An 18,866-nucleotide genomic window follows, 5' to 3' on the forward strand; every position below is an offset into this window, starting at 1 on the left:
GGTCTACAATACACAACGATAGATTTATGATAAACGCTTTAATTAACGCTTTCCGCGAAATATCAAACGATATCTGCAACTTTTTTGAAACACGCAAAAATATAAATCTTATTTTTGCATTCGTCTTAACGATCGTGTTTCTGATTTACGATAGAGAAACCGAAATTAAATTCGGGCTTAAGTAATCAGAATGATTGTTTACCCACACTTTAGAATACCAATTATAATTGAATGCTGATTAGAACAAACACGAAGCATATAATCTCTCAGGAAAACAATTAAGTTATGCAATTAAACGATACTAACTTGAAGGATGCGTGCCTTAAATATTAATCCGACCTTCGTGAAGAGTATGCATGATAGATTCAATGCACTGTTAGCGTGGGCCTAATCCTAGATCTTGCGTAGGATAATACTAACATAAATCTCTATAAAGTCGTCTATCTTTGCCCTACCACTAATTCTTCGAATAAGCCTTGCAGTTGTGAAAAAGGGATAGCACGCTACGCGGCGTGGAGCAGCGTCTTGCTTTAGCAATTGCAACAACCTCACAGTAAGAGGTCGTATTTATGCAATGTAAAACAAAGTCTCTGCCTTCGTTTGAAGAGGTCAGGAAGTATGTAGGTCAGTATTTCCCTTATGGGGTGTCAAGGACTTTGAAATGCGCAAACAGAAATAGAACATCGCAATAATATTACGTTTAATATTTCTACGTTCACCGAAGAAGTTTCTTTAAAAAGAGGTCGACTTATTTCATTAATATAAAGAAATCGTTTTATATTGACTAAGGAGTTTCATATCTTGTTTCGTATTCAATTATTATAGAAAAAAGTTAGTATTAACAACCTGTAGAGCCTACAACGAACTCTGGAGACGGGTTTGTCTGCAACCAGTCCTGAAGCGAACCAGTCTTCTTTCTTGTGATCTTAAAGTTTTTACCATTTGCTACATGGTGGGCCATCTAGATCAACACGTATCAACTTATGCTCTAAGTAAATGTTCATTATTCCTAGTATTAAATTTCTTTGTGAACTATTTTTTTTACATGTTTACTATCGAATCACTCGAATCACGATACGAGTAAAATTTATGCAACAGACTTCGTAAAGGTTGATATAGAGATTTTGTACATCATAAAACTCGATTCATGAATGTGCATTTTAAATGGTAACCGGCCTATATATATCCTGGCTGCCCAGCTCGAGAACTAGAGCGACATATACAGCCTTAGCGAGACTTATCTGGCTGCAAGGCGAACTTGTGGAACATACGGTACATATACAATAATACGAGCTTCGCTTCCGCTGCCATCGACAGCGTTGCCCGGCAATCGATTCTGCGGTTAGAAATCAATATCGGTTTAGATTTCGCATGTACAACTATAATTATGTATCTGGTAGTGAACATAATGTGAAATGTCAAATTGATATCGATCCCTGTAAATGTTAGAAGACAAATTTTAGTCAGTATTTAAATGATATTTGTCTAAACAAATGTATACCAAACCAATGAATTATGCGATTATGATGAAATTTAGTTAGGTCATACTTATTATATGGTTTTGCAATAAACCGAGTGCTTCTATTAGGATATACTTTAATCCCTAAATATGTATTCTAGGAGATCTTTGGAAGTGTTCTCCCAGTTCCATTTGGCAGCTGCCCAAAAGATAGATCCTGATCACAATTCGGGAGAGCTTCATGTCCAAATTCCAGAGGAAGCGGCTCACTTGGTGGGGGAGGGGAGGGGGCTACGGATCGGTATTGAATTCTCTCTGGAGTCTCCTCAGGGAGGGATGCACTTTGTGGTCCCAGAAGGGGAAGGGACTTTAGTTGAGGTTTGTAATAATATCCTTTCATGACATGCAGCTATCTGGTAGCATATTAGCAAAAAATTAAGTTAATAAATGACCAGTGAAACATAATATGCTAGTGTAACGAGATATACTTTATCTTTTTTAAATTCAAGAAACATCAATCTAATTAAACATTTTTGTATTTACTGTTGATGTACCTGCTATAATATTTATACTGTAAACTGTTAATTATCTTAGACAAGAAGAAATCAAGTGTTATGCCAAACTTATTAGATGAAAATTTATTAGATTCTGCTACTCTTGTTATGATTTTCATTTTAATTTTCAGAAATCAGCTCACATGTTCACATATGGACATTCAGCAAGGCTATGGTTTCCTTGCGTTGACAGCTTTGCGGAGCCCTGTACCTGGAAGCTGGAGTTTACGGTTGATGAAAGTCTGACCGCGGTATCATGCGGGGAGTTGGTAGATGTTGTGTACACCCCTGATCACCGCAGAAAGACTTTTCATTACTTGGTCAATACTCCAGCTTGCGCCCCTAATATTGCGTTATCTATTGGGTGCGTATTTCTTTTATGTATTTATCTTACCATGAAAATACTGGATGACTTGACGTGTTTGTTTTTTTTTTTGCTTTCAAGACCACACAATTTATTTTGATAAAATTTGCTATTGACAATGTGAAGATGCTTTGAACTCTTAATAAAAACAGGCGGTTTTAACCGACATTCGCTTAGGCAAATGCGAAAGCTAGTATGTATTCTTCTCTTCTATCTTAATCTTCTTGACTATAACATTTTCAGACCTTTTGAAACATATGTCGACCCTTTCATGAATGAAGTGACGCACTACTGCCTCCCCAACCTGCTGCAGATATTGAAGAACACAGTGCGATATCTTCATGAGGCATTTGAATTTTATGAGGAAACCCTGTCAACCAGATATCCTTATCCATGTTATAAGCAAGTTTTTGTTGATGAGGTAAGTTTAAATTAGTAAATGTTTAAATGTTTGAATAAAAGAAGAAATCTCCGTCTTTGACGTCCGGTCCTACTGACGTAACTCTGAGTAAGAATGTTGATATTATTAAAGTGCGAGGGCGCAATACACGATAGTGTCGTCTCCCTTCCTCAAAGGTATTAAGGATATAGTAGTAGATTATTTGCCTTTACGAGCTGCTTTATATTAGTCTTAAAAGAATAGTAAGTTTAATTTAAAGCACTTCCATGTCACCATTCTTATATTCTAATACATAAACAGCTAGACAGAATTTTTATTATTCACATATTCGGTCAATACTAAACCTTCTCTTTACTACAGACAGAAGATGACGCCACAGCATACACGACAATGTCAATACTTAGCACGCACCTCCTGCATTCGATAGCTATCATCGACCAGACCTATATAAGCCGGAAAGCGATGGCCCAAGCAGTAGCCGAGCAGTTCTTCGGCTGCTTCATAACAATGCAGAATTGGTCAGACTTGTGGCTTGCTAAGGGAATACCTGACTACCTCTGTGGCTTGTATTCTAAGAAGTGTTTCGGTAATAACGAGTACCGGTATATTATACATCAGGAGTTGCAAGAGGTGAGGGGATTTTATAAAGAGTTCCTTTTAATAATCAGGAAGTTTATCTTATATTTCTTTATATGCTCTATCTCTTTCCATTTCTATTAATTTAATTTTCAGTAGTGTAGAAAAGAAATGCAAAGGGCTAGTTGTTTGTAGTTCATTTGATAGTTTTTACTTGTCTCAGTGTATATTGGCCCTAGTGTTTTCTCTTTTCAGTAATGTAATAGTAGTAAATTCGTAACATTTTTGTTAGAAATCATTTCTCTTTTTTATCTTATAACTTTTGAGCGAATGTTGGTTCAAGTTATTAAAGCAGAATTAATTATAATCATTTACAATATTAACTCAATACATTCTTTACAATATAGGTGGTTGGATACGAAGAGCAATATGGTGGTATAGTCTTAGATCCATGGCAGCCGCCCGCCAGCGGCGCAAGAGTAGAACCCAAAGATGTATTTTATTTCCCTGTGAGGAACGTGCATACAATGTCGCCCAGATACATAGAGGTAAATACTGTTACAAATTTCATAATTTTTTAAATTACTTATCTTGATAAAAATACAAAACTAATAATAGATTCATGAAACTCGCTATTAAATTATCAGTTTAAAGTCTAAATGAGTATAAGTGGAAGAAAACCTTCTTTGTTGACTCCTATCTGTTAAAAATCCTAAATCCTACTTAAACATTACAGGTTATGCGCAAAAAATCTCACCTAGTATTAAGAATGTTGGAGCAGCGTATTGGGCAAGAGCTATTACTCCAAGTGTTCAACAAACAACTGTCATTGGCCACCAATGCCGCCAACACTAAGATTGGAAGCGGACTGTGGGGCCACCTGCTGTTGTCAACCAACCTCTTTGTGAAGGCTATATTCACGGTGACTGGCAAAGACATGGCCGTGTTCGTCGATCAGTGGGTACGCACTGGTGGGCACGCTAAGTTTCAACTCACCTCCGTGTTCAATCGCAAAAGGTAAGCTGATTAGAAAAAGTTCTACAAAGAAAATCATTTATCATGCGCAGCCTTTGTCCTCCCACTGTTGGGCATAATCCTCCTTTTTTTGTGCCAATTTCTGTGGTCCTGTGCCAGTTTCAGGCGCAGGTTCGTCATAAAAGCCATCTTGCTCCCGGAAGGTTGACGCTTCTTTTGCCTTACCTAGCCACCATTCTGTCATCGCCTTAGTCGACCTGCCGTCACTTCGTATGGCGAACTGCCCTGCCCAGCGCCAGTTCAGTTTTATTATCATATTATCGTCTTAGTCGTTATTGTGACATTGTCCAAATCATTACTATTTAAAATTAAAGAATTGATTTAACTCACATTTCACATTACGTAAACACATTTGCCCTTCTCTTTTTTGCTCTTTTTCATACAAGCAGACACAACTGTTTTCTTTCTGTTATAATTGATATACGCTAAAACCATGTTTTCTTCCCCAGAAACACAGTAGAACTAGAAATCCGTCAAGACTGTGTCCATGAGCGCGGCATACGTAAATACGTGGGTCCTCTACTGGTCCAGCTTCAGGAGTTGGACGGGACCTTCAAGCACATGCTGCAGATAGAGAACACGGTCGTGAAGGCGGACATCACGTGCCACAGCAAGAGCAGAAGGAACAAGAAGAAGAAGATACCCCTCTGTACCGGGGAGGAGGTTGATATGGATCTTACGGCTATGGAGTAAGTGGTTATTGTTATTGCGATGTTTAAATTAAAGGTTAACATAATTTTTCTTCCCAAACATGTTTAACAAAGAAGTGCTTGCAAAAAAGTACACAAATATGTTGGTATTTGTGTCTGTACCATCTATATCTTGAGGTTGGTTTAGAAGTTAGTCTGAATAGCCTCTTCCAGTGTAGGGAAGGTCTTCATCGTTGGCCATAGCATCTATAATAAATTTTTTCACCTCCTATAAATCTAACTCGTGTAGTTAAGGTACATCTTTAATAAGCCTATATGAATATTGAAGACTAATAACTAAGAGTTCTATTTAACACCTTCCAGCGATTCGCCCGTCTTATGGATCCGCCTGGACCCCGAGATGTCTCTCTTACGGAGCACAGTGATATCCCAGCCTGACTACCAGTGGCAGTTCCAACTACGTCATGAGCGTGACGTCACGGCCCAGAGTGAAGCCATCGACGCCTTACATAACTACCCAGAGCCTGCCACTAGGAAGGCATTGACAGATGTTATAGAGAACGAGCAAACGTATTATAAGATAAGGTGCAGAGCTGCACATTGCTTGACTAAGGTGAGAATTTTTATTGGTCTTGGATAGCATAATATTCAATTTTTTTTACCAAGGCCAGTGCAAACATCGCAGAGCTCAATCATATTTTATGGCCCTCGAAAGTACACTTTAAACAACCCCTATAAAGAGCATGCTATTCTTAAAGGTAGTTCCAGTAGGAAGTATTTATCTTTCAATCAATTATAAACCTTCCCATCATAATTTTAAAGTCTATTTCAATTATAGCATGATTTTATAAAATACTTTCGTTATACTAGGTGGCTAAACGCAATGATAAGTTCGTGGGCGGGCCCGCCTGCCATGTTGACGATATTCCGTAAAATGTTCGGATCGTTCGCGGCGCCACACATTATCAAACAGAACAATTTCGACAACCTACAGCATTACTTCCTTCAGAAAACTATTCCTGTTTCTATGGCCGGTGAGTACTGTATTATACTTTGGTTGAAAGAAAGCTACGTATCCAAAAGGTAAAAACGGAACTCTATTATTAAGGTTCCGCTGTCTGTTCGTGTGTTACCATAGCTTGGTGCTTACCTTTATAAAAGGTGCTTATTTTAAACGAAACTAGCTCATTCGTGCTTTTTAATTAATATGATACTTTTAAACCCACTTGTTTGCTGCTACTGACTAATTATTTTCCCTTTCTTTATTCAGGTTTAAGAAATATCCACGGTATATGTCCACCAGAAGTGGTCAGGTTTCTATTAGACCTGTTTAAATATAACGACAACTCAAAGAACCACTTTTCTGACAACTACTACAAGGCGGCGCTCGTAGATGCTCTAGCTGCTACCATCACGCCCGTCATCTCAGTTTTGCAACCAGTAAGTACAAAGGAATAAGTTTCAAATTGCTATCATAATTGAAACACTATCTCCACTGCTTAGAGCTGAAATTACATTGCAAGACTTTTTTTGTTATCTACAGGGTGCACCAATAACAGCTGAATCATTATCAGCTGACACGAGACTAGTATTAGAGGAGATCACTCGCGTATTGAACTTGGAGAAAGTGCTTCCTTGTTACAAAAATACGGTCACAGTCAGCTGTTTGAGAGCTATACGCCGTTTGCAACAGTGTGGACATTTGCCGAGTATACCTACTGTGTTCAGAGCCTATGCGCAGTATGGACAGTATATTGGTGAGTTTGGATTTTGATCCTTATTTTTTAGATCTTTAGAGTTGTTTTGGTCTGAGATTAAGCATCCCAGAGATTTTTCCTACGTTTTTATACACTCACTTTCTTGTTTGTTTGTTTGTCGTTCCGGTTGGATTTTTGCAACTCAACTCTGAGGCACTTCTCGATAAGATAGCAGTCTGAAATTATCAAGACAGCTTCATAAACTATTCTTATTCATCAACAGATGTGCGACTGGCAGCTTTCGAGTGTCTAGTAGATTTTGTCCGCGTGGACGGGAAGCCAGAAGACCTATCTTCATTACTTACAGCAGTGGAAGGTGACGCAGATCCCTGCGTAAGACACGGATTAGCAAGATTGTTAGTGAACATGCCGCCTTTCGAACGAGCCCAGCGTCATAGATTGGATACGGAAGCCGTCGTGCATCGGTGAGTGTTAGGGGAAAATGGACTCATACAGTTTAAAATTGTAAGTAAGTGCATAGATTGGAAACGGAAGCGGTCGTGCATCGGTGAGTAGTGTTAACGGAAAATGGACTTTAACGTCACTAGATAGGGTTAAAAATTGTAAGCAAGTAAGCGCATAGATTGGATACGGAAGCGGTCGTGCATCGGTGAGTAATGTTAGGGGAAAATGTACGCCAACGGTAAGCCAAAAGACTTCTTGCTTTACTGTCTTCTGTAGGCCAGCTTTAGGTTAGGAGAGGTAAGATCGAAAATCGTGTAACAGTTAATTATAAACTTAGATACGTGGAGTAAATACTAGACAGATGTTGGATGGTATGTTAAGTAAGTTTTCGTATCTGTATCTATAATTTGATACTAGTCTTCCAAAGAATCGTATGCGAATAACTTTTTCCTAAGCTGCCCTTTCAGAAGTAGGTACATACTACATATGCCTGCAGAGTTTTGTATTCTCAAAAAAACAAACTAACATTTTTGATTTTACAGATTATGGAATAACATAAACAGCCTGTTATCAAACGACGCCAGACTTCGCTGTGATCTCGTAGACTTATACTACACTTTATACGGTCTTAAGAGACCCATCTGTGTACCCCTACCTGAGATCCAAGCGATGATGAAACAGATGCACCATAAGGAAAGGGAGAGAGTCGAGAGGGAGCGAGAGAGGGAAAAGGAGAAGGAAAGAGAAAGGGAGAGGCTAAAGGAGTTAGAGGCTAAACCGGTCATTAAGCAAGAGGTTTTGGATGTGAGTGTTAGCATTTGTGTTTTTGACTAAGCAGGTTTAGACTATGGTTAAACAAATACGAAATATGCAGTGAACCTTATTTGTTTTCTCTGATCATTACCTCCGTTATGTAGTGAGTAACTGGCTACCCCTTCGATAGAGATTTCTTAAAATAAGATGTTAATCATACCCGAAGAATATGCTATATTCCATACCTGATTTACCTGAATTATATACTATTGATACATTTAGTTCTGTTCAAGCATTAAGATCTTACCAAGTAGTAAAAAAAAACATGCCTACCCTTTTTTGCTCTAACTTAAACCAAATTTAACTTACTTCCAGATTAAATATGAACAAGACACGCCAATAGATGCCGCTCTCCCAATGCCTTTGGACCGGATGACTGAGATACCCCTAGATGACATGCTGCCCGTACCGCTGTCCAGTATAAAGGAGGAAGACGTAAAGATTGACGTCACAACTGTGCCTGGGGAGTTGCCGATCAGGGTATATAGCGTGAGTATGATTACAGAATAATATGGGACGTGAGCCATGTAGCAGGTCCACTAAGTCAGAAAAATAAAGCTGCTAGTTCACATAGAATGTGTCATCGAAGAACGTCTCTCCGAATGAGAATCAGAACCGAAATACAGTTGCATAAAAAAAAAAAACAAACAGAAAAATATCAGTATCTCAGCTTCATAGTTTTCTTTACTAAAAGATGTAAGATCACGCCTGACAAATCTCGGTTAATAAAAAATCTCTAATAATGGAAAAACACTAAAAATAAAAACGTTTGCATCTAGACTGCGCGGTTAGCTGATAAGTATAGGTCACCAGATCCACGTCGCGGGTTCGATCCCTGCGTAGGACAAGAACTCGTGTAGTCCGCGAACGCTTGTTTGGATTTCGAGTGTACTTGTATATATGACATGAATGTTGTACACCCTCAACAAGTACTAAATTCGTCGTCTTTCTTAAAAAAAAAAAAAACATTTTTTCCTTTCAAATAATAGAAAAATTTTATTCTGCTAGGATGACAACAAACGCGAGTTCCTGACAGACAACGCGGTAGCTCTGCCGGGTATCCCCGGCTCGTCCGGCCCATCGGCTTCGAGCCCGGAATGTTCCGACACGACAAGGACGATATGGGGGCACCTAAGGTATGTGGTCAAATGCTCTACAAACAAGAGTAAGGTTATCGATAAATAATTTATGTTAGATTTGATAACGAAACTGCGTGATAAATTTGATTTATAAACAATGGTTATTAAGTCAGAGCCATTAATAACCCATTCTGACCAAAGGCTTCATACATTACAAATTACAAATTTTTCTTTATGGTCACAAAATTTTACACACGCTGTATACATATTTCGTTGTGACTGATTTTTACTAAATTCACAGGCCAAGAAAAAGAAGAAAGACAAGAAGAAGCACAAGCATAAACACAAGCACAAACACAGCAGTAAGGAGAAGTCTAAGGAACACAAAGAAAAGGACCGGTCTCTACCACCCCGGCCTCCCTCAAGTACAGAACATTTGAAAATCAAAGAGGAAACGCGGGAAACTTTAAGCTCATTCAGTTCAAGTCAGAGTCCATCCGAGGATATCTCTTCGATGCCTAGCAATATGAGTTTTTAGAATTTTATTGAATACCACAGATTACTAAACAAATGGAATGAACAAAATAAGGACTTTGATGTACAATTTTATGCAGCCAAATCTTACTGTATGAAGATTGGATGAATCATTCAGTCCTTTTTCTAAAGATATCTCGAGAATGCTTCGGAATGAGTTTTTTAATCTATCGTTAATAAACATTGCCGATCAAGTGAATGGTGCAAAGTAGAACAATCGAAATTTGTTTATAAACTTATTAAGTTTAAGGATACCAAGACTCTGAATCAATTCCGCTCAATTTTTTTTTTTAATTTGTCTATTTCAAATAATTATTCAAAATAGGATTTCAAATCGTAAAACGCTCATTATGAATTCTCCTTCTGACGTATAAATCGACACTCCATTTATTTACTACTCCGTGTCTACAAATAAATAAACGTAATATCAATGAATGACGTCTAACCGCAAACTATAAATATTCGACCTTTACTTTTAACTTAATGGTATCGTATGGACAATTTTAGAACCTGTCACACAGGTGCAATGTTTTACAAGACATTGCGTAATATCGATATTTCATAATGTTTTGATAGAGGACATAATATGTTATATTTAAAACATTTCTTGCGTCATTTGAACCTGTTCAACTTTGGACCTATCCCTAATTGGACTCATAAACATTATCCTATTAATTATCTGTTCTAATTATAACAGCCAAATTGCTATAAATTTATTTTTAATTTTTACTTTTCGGTATGGTTTCATCATTCATGAACATCGTCAAAGTCAGTATAAATTTAAAATAGCCTTAATGTCGTAGGCAAAGTTATTAACGACATAATTATGATTATGGTTGTAATTGTTTTTGTTAATAGTACTTAGAGGTAATAAAATAATTTCTTCTCCATACCTTAATATCAAGATTTCTTTTGATGACTTATTATCATAAAAATGACGGTAATATTAATCCGTAAATCAACTTCTGACCTAATATTTGCCTATGTTCAATCTCAAATGTGATAAGATGGTTAAATTTCTATTACTTGAAAACTTGTGAGATGTTTGAAAATGAGGTTTCTGTATTTGGGATCTATTGCAGTGTAACTGAAATGTAGGACTAAGAATAATAATATAAGTGAAAAATGAAGATTGCAAGTTAAATAAAGATTTTATTATTATGTATTTGTTTGCGTTTTATTTGTATTCTAATGACCTTTTTTTCACGGTTACATATTATTACCTTTTATGTCATTTCGTTTGACGCTGCGTTTGCCAATTTAAGATCTACTCAAGGAGTCGTCTGCTCCAACGGTATTAAGCTCAAACTGGATGCAGTGGGCGGAGGATCTGATGTTGTAGAGCAATTTATGAGCGGATTTGGTTGAATGAAAAACTAATCCAAAAAAATCTATGACCCAAAGTATTTGCCTGACGGTATATAACACAGCCATGTTTTTGTAGCCCCTGCCCCAGTTCGTTGATCGTCAATTAACCCACCAATAAACCAGACTATTGCTTTAACTTGCAGTCATTGATGTAATTTCGAGATAATAATTGATGTCAAACTGTTCAGGATCAATTTATTTTAATTATAAATCATTTATCGTAGGAAGCATTGAGCTTAGCAACATGTACCAATCAAATCAAAATGACATAATATTTTACAGTATACCTAAATGTCGACAGCAAAATGACATGTTCTGGCTTTGGGTCAAAAAGCACTCAAAAGAGCATATAGCCCATATCTGTCGAACCGCGATAGCATTCGGCATTATTGCTGCTTAACCAACATACTTCTACAAAATAAAGATCGAGGTTTAGCAACAAAAACAAATTGCACTTCACTTTCGTTCGTGCATTTTCTCAAAACCAAAAAGGCGTCGTATTATTAAATTCTCCGCTCTATTAATTTAACGTACTTATGAGAATAATTGAACTACATAGCTCGCGCTTTCTCCATCAAAGGCTGCTGCGGCTGGTTAACCACACATTCTATTCGCGAGGCAATATGCACTCTCGTGTAAATTAGCTCATATAGGTAGGCGAGGTGTCATGTTTCGTAGTGTCCTATTTGCTTCCTTATTCACGCTGAATAAGTTTCTTAGCAATAAATTACATTCTATTTTGTGTTGGATAAGTGTTTCCTTGCATTTTTTGCATGTTTATTAACTTGGCGGTGTTAGGACTTTCCTAGGTAGCTTGCATAGGGTAGCCTGTGTTACCTTGCCCTACTAGTTTTCGGCAACACGGAACGGGAGAATCCTGACGCCATTGGTTATAGCAGAGAAGATTCAGAAGGTTGTGAAGGCGGACGCATTCTCCTTTCATTAATCGAAAATATACAAGTAGCAAAAAAAAACAATGCCAGTTTTATTAACTCATGACTCGAATCGGTACCTTAAGTAAGTACACTCGCATAGAACTTTAAATTAATCCTCAAATTTCGATACTACATCGTTCGGTTAGTTGATCCGCTGTAAAATAACACTGTGGCTAAGTATCTCGTAACTAGATCGAACTTCTAATCTGTTAATCTAGCAAGTGTTAGATTACACTCAATGTTCAAATTGAGAGACAATTGTTTCTTATATTTTTTCTTAGAGGACTAGTAAGAGCTACCACATTGGCTACAATGTAACCTCATCAATAGCACTGGGTTGAATGTCAATTTCGTTGTCTAATTACGGACGCAGGTTTGCCTGCCCGCAAAATTAAGATTTAAAGAATAATAGTAAACAAGAAGGGCTTAGAAAAAAAATCTTATAAAATAAAAAGTCCTTTCTGAAAAAGCAATTTTGCTAAATTCACGGCTATATTCTGCTATTATTTAAATGTTTAATACATTTCAATAATATTACTCAAGCAAAAAATACTCCAAAAGTTCCTATCACAGTTTTACCAGTGTTTTGGGAAATTCTATTTTCAGCTTTAATATCAATAAAGAGTACACACACCGCGTATCTATAATTAATTTCTTCCTATTGAGTTCGTTGTGTGATCAAATGTCAAGTTGAAACCGTATTGGTAGGACGCTTGTGACGCACTTACACGAGAATTTGTTCAACATCGTATAGATTAGGAGTTCATTATTCATTAGTGCTCTGAAAGCACAATAGTCGAGCATCGTCGTCCGTTAATAATGCAGTTTTAGTGCAACAATAATTTATTTCAATTCGATTTTTTTTACATTACTTTGTTCGAATTTAGTTTTGTGAATAAGTGGAGCCATGGCTTTACAGAATGGACATTCAAAAAAACAGCTGGATGTGGTTGTCGTTGGCGGGGGATTGGTATGTTATGTTGTTTTTATTTTTACAAATACCGTCTTTTATTATCCGGAATTTCTATAAATTGTTGGCATTTTAGGATGCCGTACCGAAGAGGAACCCATTTAAGATTCCTTTTTTCTGTCTATCGGTTTGTTTGTTTGACAAACAATGTTTAGACTGTTATCACATAAAATAAAACACACAAAATACGAAATGTTATCACTATACACTTCTATCTACGTAACGTATTTTTTGTGCTACTTATCTAGGTTTCCTGTCCCCCCTTGAAATAATTTAATGGACTATCTACCTGTTTCTGTACGGATCCATTAAAATCTTTAAAAAGTCTTGTTTGTTTCTAGATAAGATTGTAAGATATTTGTCTTTGATAAAATGCATTTGATTTAAAAAGCTGATTATAACGGCGAAAAAGACATCAAGATATTTGTGATTCTGATCGCATTATATTATGTTAATTTCATATTGAACAAATGTGTGAATTGAAAAGGATTTTTTGAGACATGTGTGACATTTAACGGTTTTAATGCATTTATGATCTACTTAGTCATGTAAACGAAAAAAAATAAAAATTTGTGATTTTAGAGTTCTTCACATAAAAAATCAGAACGGAACCCTTACTGATATATCCACCTTTCCCTGGGTTTATCTTATGAACAGTGAAATATTCACAGATGCTGTATTTCTGTTGTATTCTAAACATCTTTATTTTCGACGTTAAGCAACAGTTGTTACAGTCGTAATTTTCTTGCTATTTGTTTTTATTTAATCTATTTGTACGGAACCCTCAATGTCGTGACTCGCACTTGACCGGTTTTCTTATTCGGATCAAATTGGTAGTTGAATCAAGGTCGTGTCAAGATTTGTGTGATATGCTAACGTTATTATCCACGTGGAGTAGTTGGTGACAAAAATAACATCAAGTCTAAAAATCATCGTTTGCTTATGTGTTTTCGAGGTAGAGATTAATACACTGACACACAGAATATGCCCAGTTGTTCGTTCGGTTTATCTATAAAAAATACTAAGTGATAGTTTACTTTGCGTTCTTGTCATATGAGGGAAGGGTGCACGGCTGAAGAGGATTAAGCCGATCCTGGTATACCTAGCCACCATCCCCAGGGCTGAGAAATTCTATGACGATTTTCCAGGGAGCGGAAGGAAATAATTTCAACTCTTACATTTTGTAGTTGCTGTTGCCCGCGACTTAGTCTGCATTGACACTTCAACTTTCTTTCGCAGACTGCGAAAGAAAGTTGAAGTGTCAATTTTAAAAGATAGACGGACATCGCTTACTTTTTTTTCAATACTATTTTCCTTTTTAACAATTTAGTTATTCATTTTTATTTCTCCATTTTCATTTCTATAACATTTCACATTGCTGCTCTGATCTTAATGATGATAGCATTATTAGCATTGATAGCGTGAATTCAAAACATGTAGCTTTTATATTTATAGTTTTTAAGTTATTTTATAACTAGCTGTTGCCCGCGACTTCGTCCCCGTGGGTAGAAGATATAAGTTATGATTTATACTGCCCTGTTTTTTCACATTTTTCATTGTATCTTCGCTCCTATTAGTCATAACGTGATGTTTTATAGCCTAAAGCCTTCCTCGTTGAATGGTCTATTCAACACAAAAAGAATTTTTCAATTTGGACCAGTAGTTCCTGACATTCGCGCGTTCAAACAAACAAACTCTTCAGCTTTATATATTAGTATAGATAGTATAGATATTAACATAAGTACTTAGTTAGACGTACATACATACATACATACATTACATATAGAACTTAAATTCTCAGTTACCACGATGAATGATTATTAACAATCAATATTTGTTCGCTTTACGTAACACGGTATCTTTATTTTTTTAACATATCGACCTTTGTGGACTTTGTGATACTTATGTATTTTTTTCAATCTCAGATTGATAATGTTTGTATCTGAGCGGAGTAAGCGAAAAGGCTCATGGCTAAGGTACATCTGCACAAGTTGATTGATCGCAGGTTAAGCTACACGATAGGGTCGGTCTGTGGATATGTGACCATCTATGTCATAACGAGTTGCTCTGCGTTTCGGAAGGAAAGATGAATTGTTATTCCCACCGGTTATTTATACATCCTTTGCAGTCGTTACGGGTAGTTAGAAGCCAGAAATTCTGAAATCCACTCTTATTAAAAAGTAACGTGTTGCCCAGGTGACTGGGTTGACGAGGTCAGATAGGCAGTCGCTCTTTGTAAAACACTGGTACTTGGCTGCATCCGTTAGGACTGAAAACCGACCCCAACATAGTTGGAAAAAGGCTCAAGGTGACGATGAATATCTTCGTATTTTGGAATGTCAAAAAAAAGAAATTTGATGATGATAAAATAATCTTTAATTACACACACGAACTAATATAGATACCTTAACAATTAAATATAAGTATCTAGATAAATAGGTGCAAAGAAGGTACCTACGTAAGATAAGTTTTATCAGTTTTTTAACTGATACTCTTGTATTTTTTCTTTATATAATTACCGCTGTTGATATTAATTGATTGTTGCTGAGGCAAGCCGATAGCAAATTAAAGATATCGCTTATGAGCTCTTGCCCGCGGGTCTGCTCGTTAAACGTGGTTGCGAATTAAATAGCCTATATTTATTTATTTTAATAATCAACCCTGCAGGCCAAGTTTTAACGAAAGACGTTTAGACAGGCAGATACAATTTCGGCTCTACATTACGAAGTACGGGTCGCAGGCGATTGCTGTTGCTTTTGCGTCTCAGTTTAAGGTGCAGCACAGACGACAGACTATCCGTGACGCACTTTTTAGTCTGTGAAAATAGAACCTATGCAATTATATGCAGTAACGCACAGTCGCGCCTTGCAGACTTTTTGAGTGCCGCTGACTCGATCACACAAAAAGTCTGTCGTCTGCGCTGCACCTAAGTGTTACAGACGGACAGTATTCAAGCATTATTCAGGTTGAATTCATTTTAAAGTAGGTATTATTATAAGATCGAAAGATAGAATGTGCACGTGCGTAGTAATTGATTTGATTGTAGGATTCGATCGGATACTACCAGAAGATTGATTGCGAATATGATTACGACCAACAGCGAATATTTTCCGTAACAAATAATGCATACTCACGATAGTTAAATAAATAAATATCTCCACAGCTTGTAGAGTTTAGTTAAGTTTTAATATAATACTCATGTTGCGATTCCAAGTCAAAAAGTGTACAATAGTATTGCAGTCCGTGAATGTGATGCGTATTTATGAAGGCGCGTTAAATTGAGGGTCCTGGCATTAATTTTTATATATATTATTTGACAGTCGTTACCGCTAGTTAGAGGAGGTCAAATAGGAAGTCACTCCTTATAAAACGCTGGTACTTAGCTGCATCTGGTAAACTAGACGCCGACCCCAACGTAGTTACTAAAAGGCTAGGATGATGATGATCGTGTATTTCTCAGAAGTTTGCATGCCATGGTTTATTTATTAATATTCTTTATTTTTAGGTGGGATCTCTAGAAGCTTTATATTTAGCAAAAAGAGGACATCGAATTCGCCTATATGAGTTTCGTGAAGGTTAGTATAATAATATCTAGATCATGATATGACTCCTCCTTCACTTCATCAAAACTGATTCAATGTTTAGCCGTGAAAGTGTTATTCCCTGCAACACTTTGATCAGAATACTATTTCTTCAGTTTTATTTGTTTTCAATACATAGTATTTATTCGATCTCTCTAGCCAGACCTTAATTCATCCTGTCTCCTCTTCTTGAACCTTCTCTTCGTGGGCTATCATTTCCCTTTGCGTGAGTCAGACCTTTTGCTTCTTTTATCTTTAGCTTAACTAAAATTTGTTCATTCCAGATATCAGATACACTCCTCAAGCGAGAGGAAGGTCAATAAACTTGGCGTTATCAGTGCGCGGGAGGCGAGCGCTGAAGGATGTGGGCGTCGAGACACACATGATCGAGGAACATGGGATCCCTATGAAAGCAAGGAGGATTCACCGAATGGACGGGTCTACTTACGCTATACCATACGATGCTAGGACCAAGCAGGTTTGTTCAATCTGTCTAACCACTTGATTGTGCTCATGTAGTCAAATATCATGATGTTGTTTTTAGTGGTTCTTATCCTCGTTTGGTCAATTAATTGGAAGCGGTTGCTGAATTCGCTTTGCCCATTTTCCATTTAGAGCAAAGGGGAATTTATCAATCTCGCATGGCAAAAAAATATATTCTTGTTCTTTTAGTGAGAGATCTTTAAACTCTCGCTCCTCGGAGAACACATTAACCCGATAGTCCCGTATTTAAGCTCCCAAAAGTTATAATAAACAATATTTATTATCTTTTCAGTGCATTTACTCCGTTGGCAGAAACTACTTAAATGCGAGGCTTTTGCAAGGTAATTTAACTTTTACATAACATACATTCAGTAACTTTATATCCTTTAGATAAGACATTCTTATGGCAGTACCGGGTATCAGGTGAATCCCTCTGAAATAGCCGTCATGTTGAAAGCGAAGCTACTGATCAATCATCGATCCAGTGTGGGTCATTGTCCTGCTAGAATAGCAGCAAGCTTGTATGATTGATGTAACGATCGGTGGCTATAGATAGAACAATGATATTAAAATAGGTTGATCGACGTGCAAGTCATATGCTTCAATATTCATCAGGGTGTTTGAAACTTTGTGAAGACTACGTTCATGGATTACTGTCCTAGATAGAATGTTAGTAAGTATAACATAACTTTATATGTACTAAAAATACATCGGTCCCACTTCACTAGTGTACCATGGGAGAGGCTCATGTCCAGCTGAGGGCCGAGATGGGCTGATGATGATGATGATGCTGTTGACTTATTAAGTAGTTTGATTAGTTTCTTAAGCACCTTTATACAGAATAATGACCTCTTTTACTTAATATTACTTAAAATATATAAAAAATAGTTTACGAAGTCACATCTTTCATTGCTCATCATTCACAGTATGTATAATATTACTCATATTTACCCAAGTAGATGATAATGGTTCATTCAGATAATAATTATTATTTGATCAACGTTTTATTCTAGAGACAACAGAGGCTGATAAAGAGACCTTGATACAAACAAAATAAGTTAATTTAACGTCATGATAAGTGTGTTTGTATGTTACGATTGTGTATCTTAGGTTTCGTTGTTGTAAGTCAGTAAGATAAATGATATAAAACAAATGATAATTGGGGAAAAATCGCTTTTGCATTTATTAAATCTTCATATTAATATATTCCTTCTGCATATCGGAAGCGAAAACGGCCTGTCCCTAAGATTAAGGAGAAGAATTAAGAATAGAAGAAAACGAATCTGGTTGTGAATGATTTTTTTTATGAAAATCATTATAGTATAATCATTACAATTTTTAATTTTAATCATTTTAATAATTCGCCGGTCCACGCATTTTGAAATTGTTAAACCGTTTCCTGGATTCAATACAAAAGTGTGACGTGTTCGCGAGAGACTCGAGTGCTAGGCGATTTTTTATGTTGCAATGTTTGAAGTTTTGTGAGATGAATAATGGATGAAATAATTAGTTAGGGTACTGTGTCTTTTTTACTAATCTTGTTTGTAGATAGTAAAAGAGTAAGTTTTAAAATGTAACTTTTTAAGCAAAGTGTAAGTGGTATTATGTGCCGTTCTTTGTATATAAATAAATAAATAAATAACCTGGATTAATATACATAAATAAATAAATAAATAACGAATTAAAAATTAAGAAGATAGTATGATTGGGTTGACTAGTACAAAAAGGCATCAAAACATTGTGCAGGCTATTGAATAAGAAGAGAAGTATCATCATCATCATCATCATCATGTCAGCCTATAGCAGTCCACTGTTGGACATAGAAGAGAAGTATGAATGATAACAAAGATTACGTGAGACGTTGATGAAAATATTGACTTTAATTATATCAGATGAGTGAACG

General features: G+C 36.5%; 2 protein-coding genes across 2 annotated transcripts; both read left to right on the top strand.

The window, feature by feature from the left end:
* Positions 1-1,586: 1,586 nt before the first annotated feature.
* Positions 1,587-10,637, top strand: LOC113504639 (transcription initiation factor TFIID subunit 2-like). The gene is given in 17 exon segments (XM_026887053.1): positions 1,587-1,837; positions 2,145-2,377; positions 2,621-2,798; positions 3,138-3,407; positions 3,761-3,901; positions 4,090-4,370; positions 4,838-5,077; positions 5,402-5,653; positions 5,912-6,072; positions 6,309-6,478; positions 6,582-6,795; positions 7,019-7,220; positions 7,743-8,004; positions 8,329-8,502; positions 9,022-9,091; positions 9,094-9,149; positions 9,394-10,637. Coding segments are annotated over 17 exon segments (3,369 nt in total). The 5' UTR covers positions 1,587-1,609; the 3' UTR covers positions 9,631-10,637.
* Positions 10,638-12,720: 2,083 nt separating this feature from the next.
* Positions 12,721-17,339, top strand: LOC113504607 (kynurenine 3-monooxygenase-like). The gene is made up of 4 exons (XM_026887000.1): positions 12,721-12,899; positions 16,405-16,474; positions 16,765-16,958; positions 17,256-17,339. Exons 1-4 carry the CDS (start codon positions 12,837-12,839, stop codon positions 17,322-17,324), a joined length of 396 nt encoding a protein of 131 aa, XP_026742801.1. The 5' UTR covers positions 12,721-12,836; the 3' UTR covers positions 17,325-17,339.
* The last annotated feature ends 1,527 nt before the right edge of the window (positions 17,340-18,866 follow it).

Source organism: Trichoplusia ni, chromosome 22, assembly GCF_003590095.1.
Source record: "Trichoplusia ni isolate ovarian cell line Hi5 chromosome 22, tn1, whole genome shotgun sequence".
Classification (NCBI taxonomy): Eukaryota; Metazoa; Arthropoda; class Insecta; order Lepidoptera; family Noctuidae; genus Trichoplusia; species Trichoplusia ni.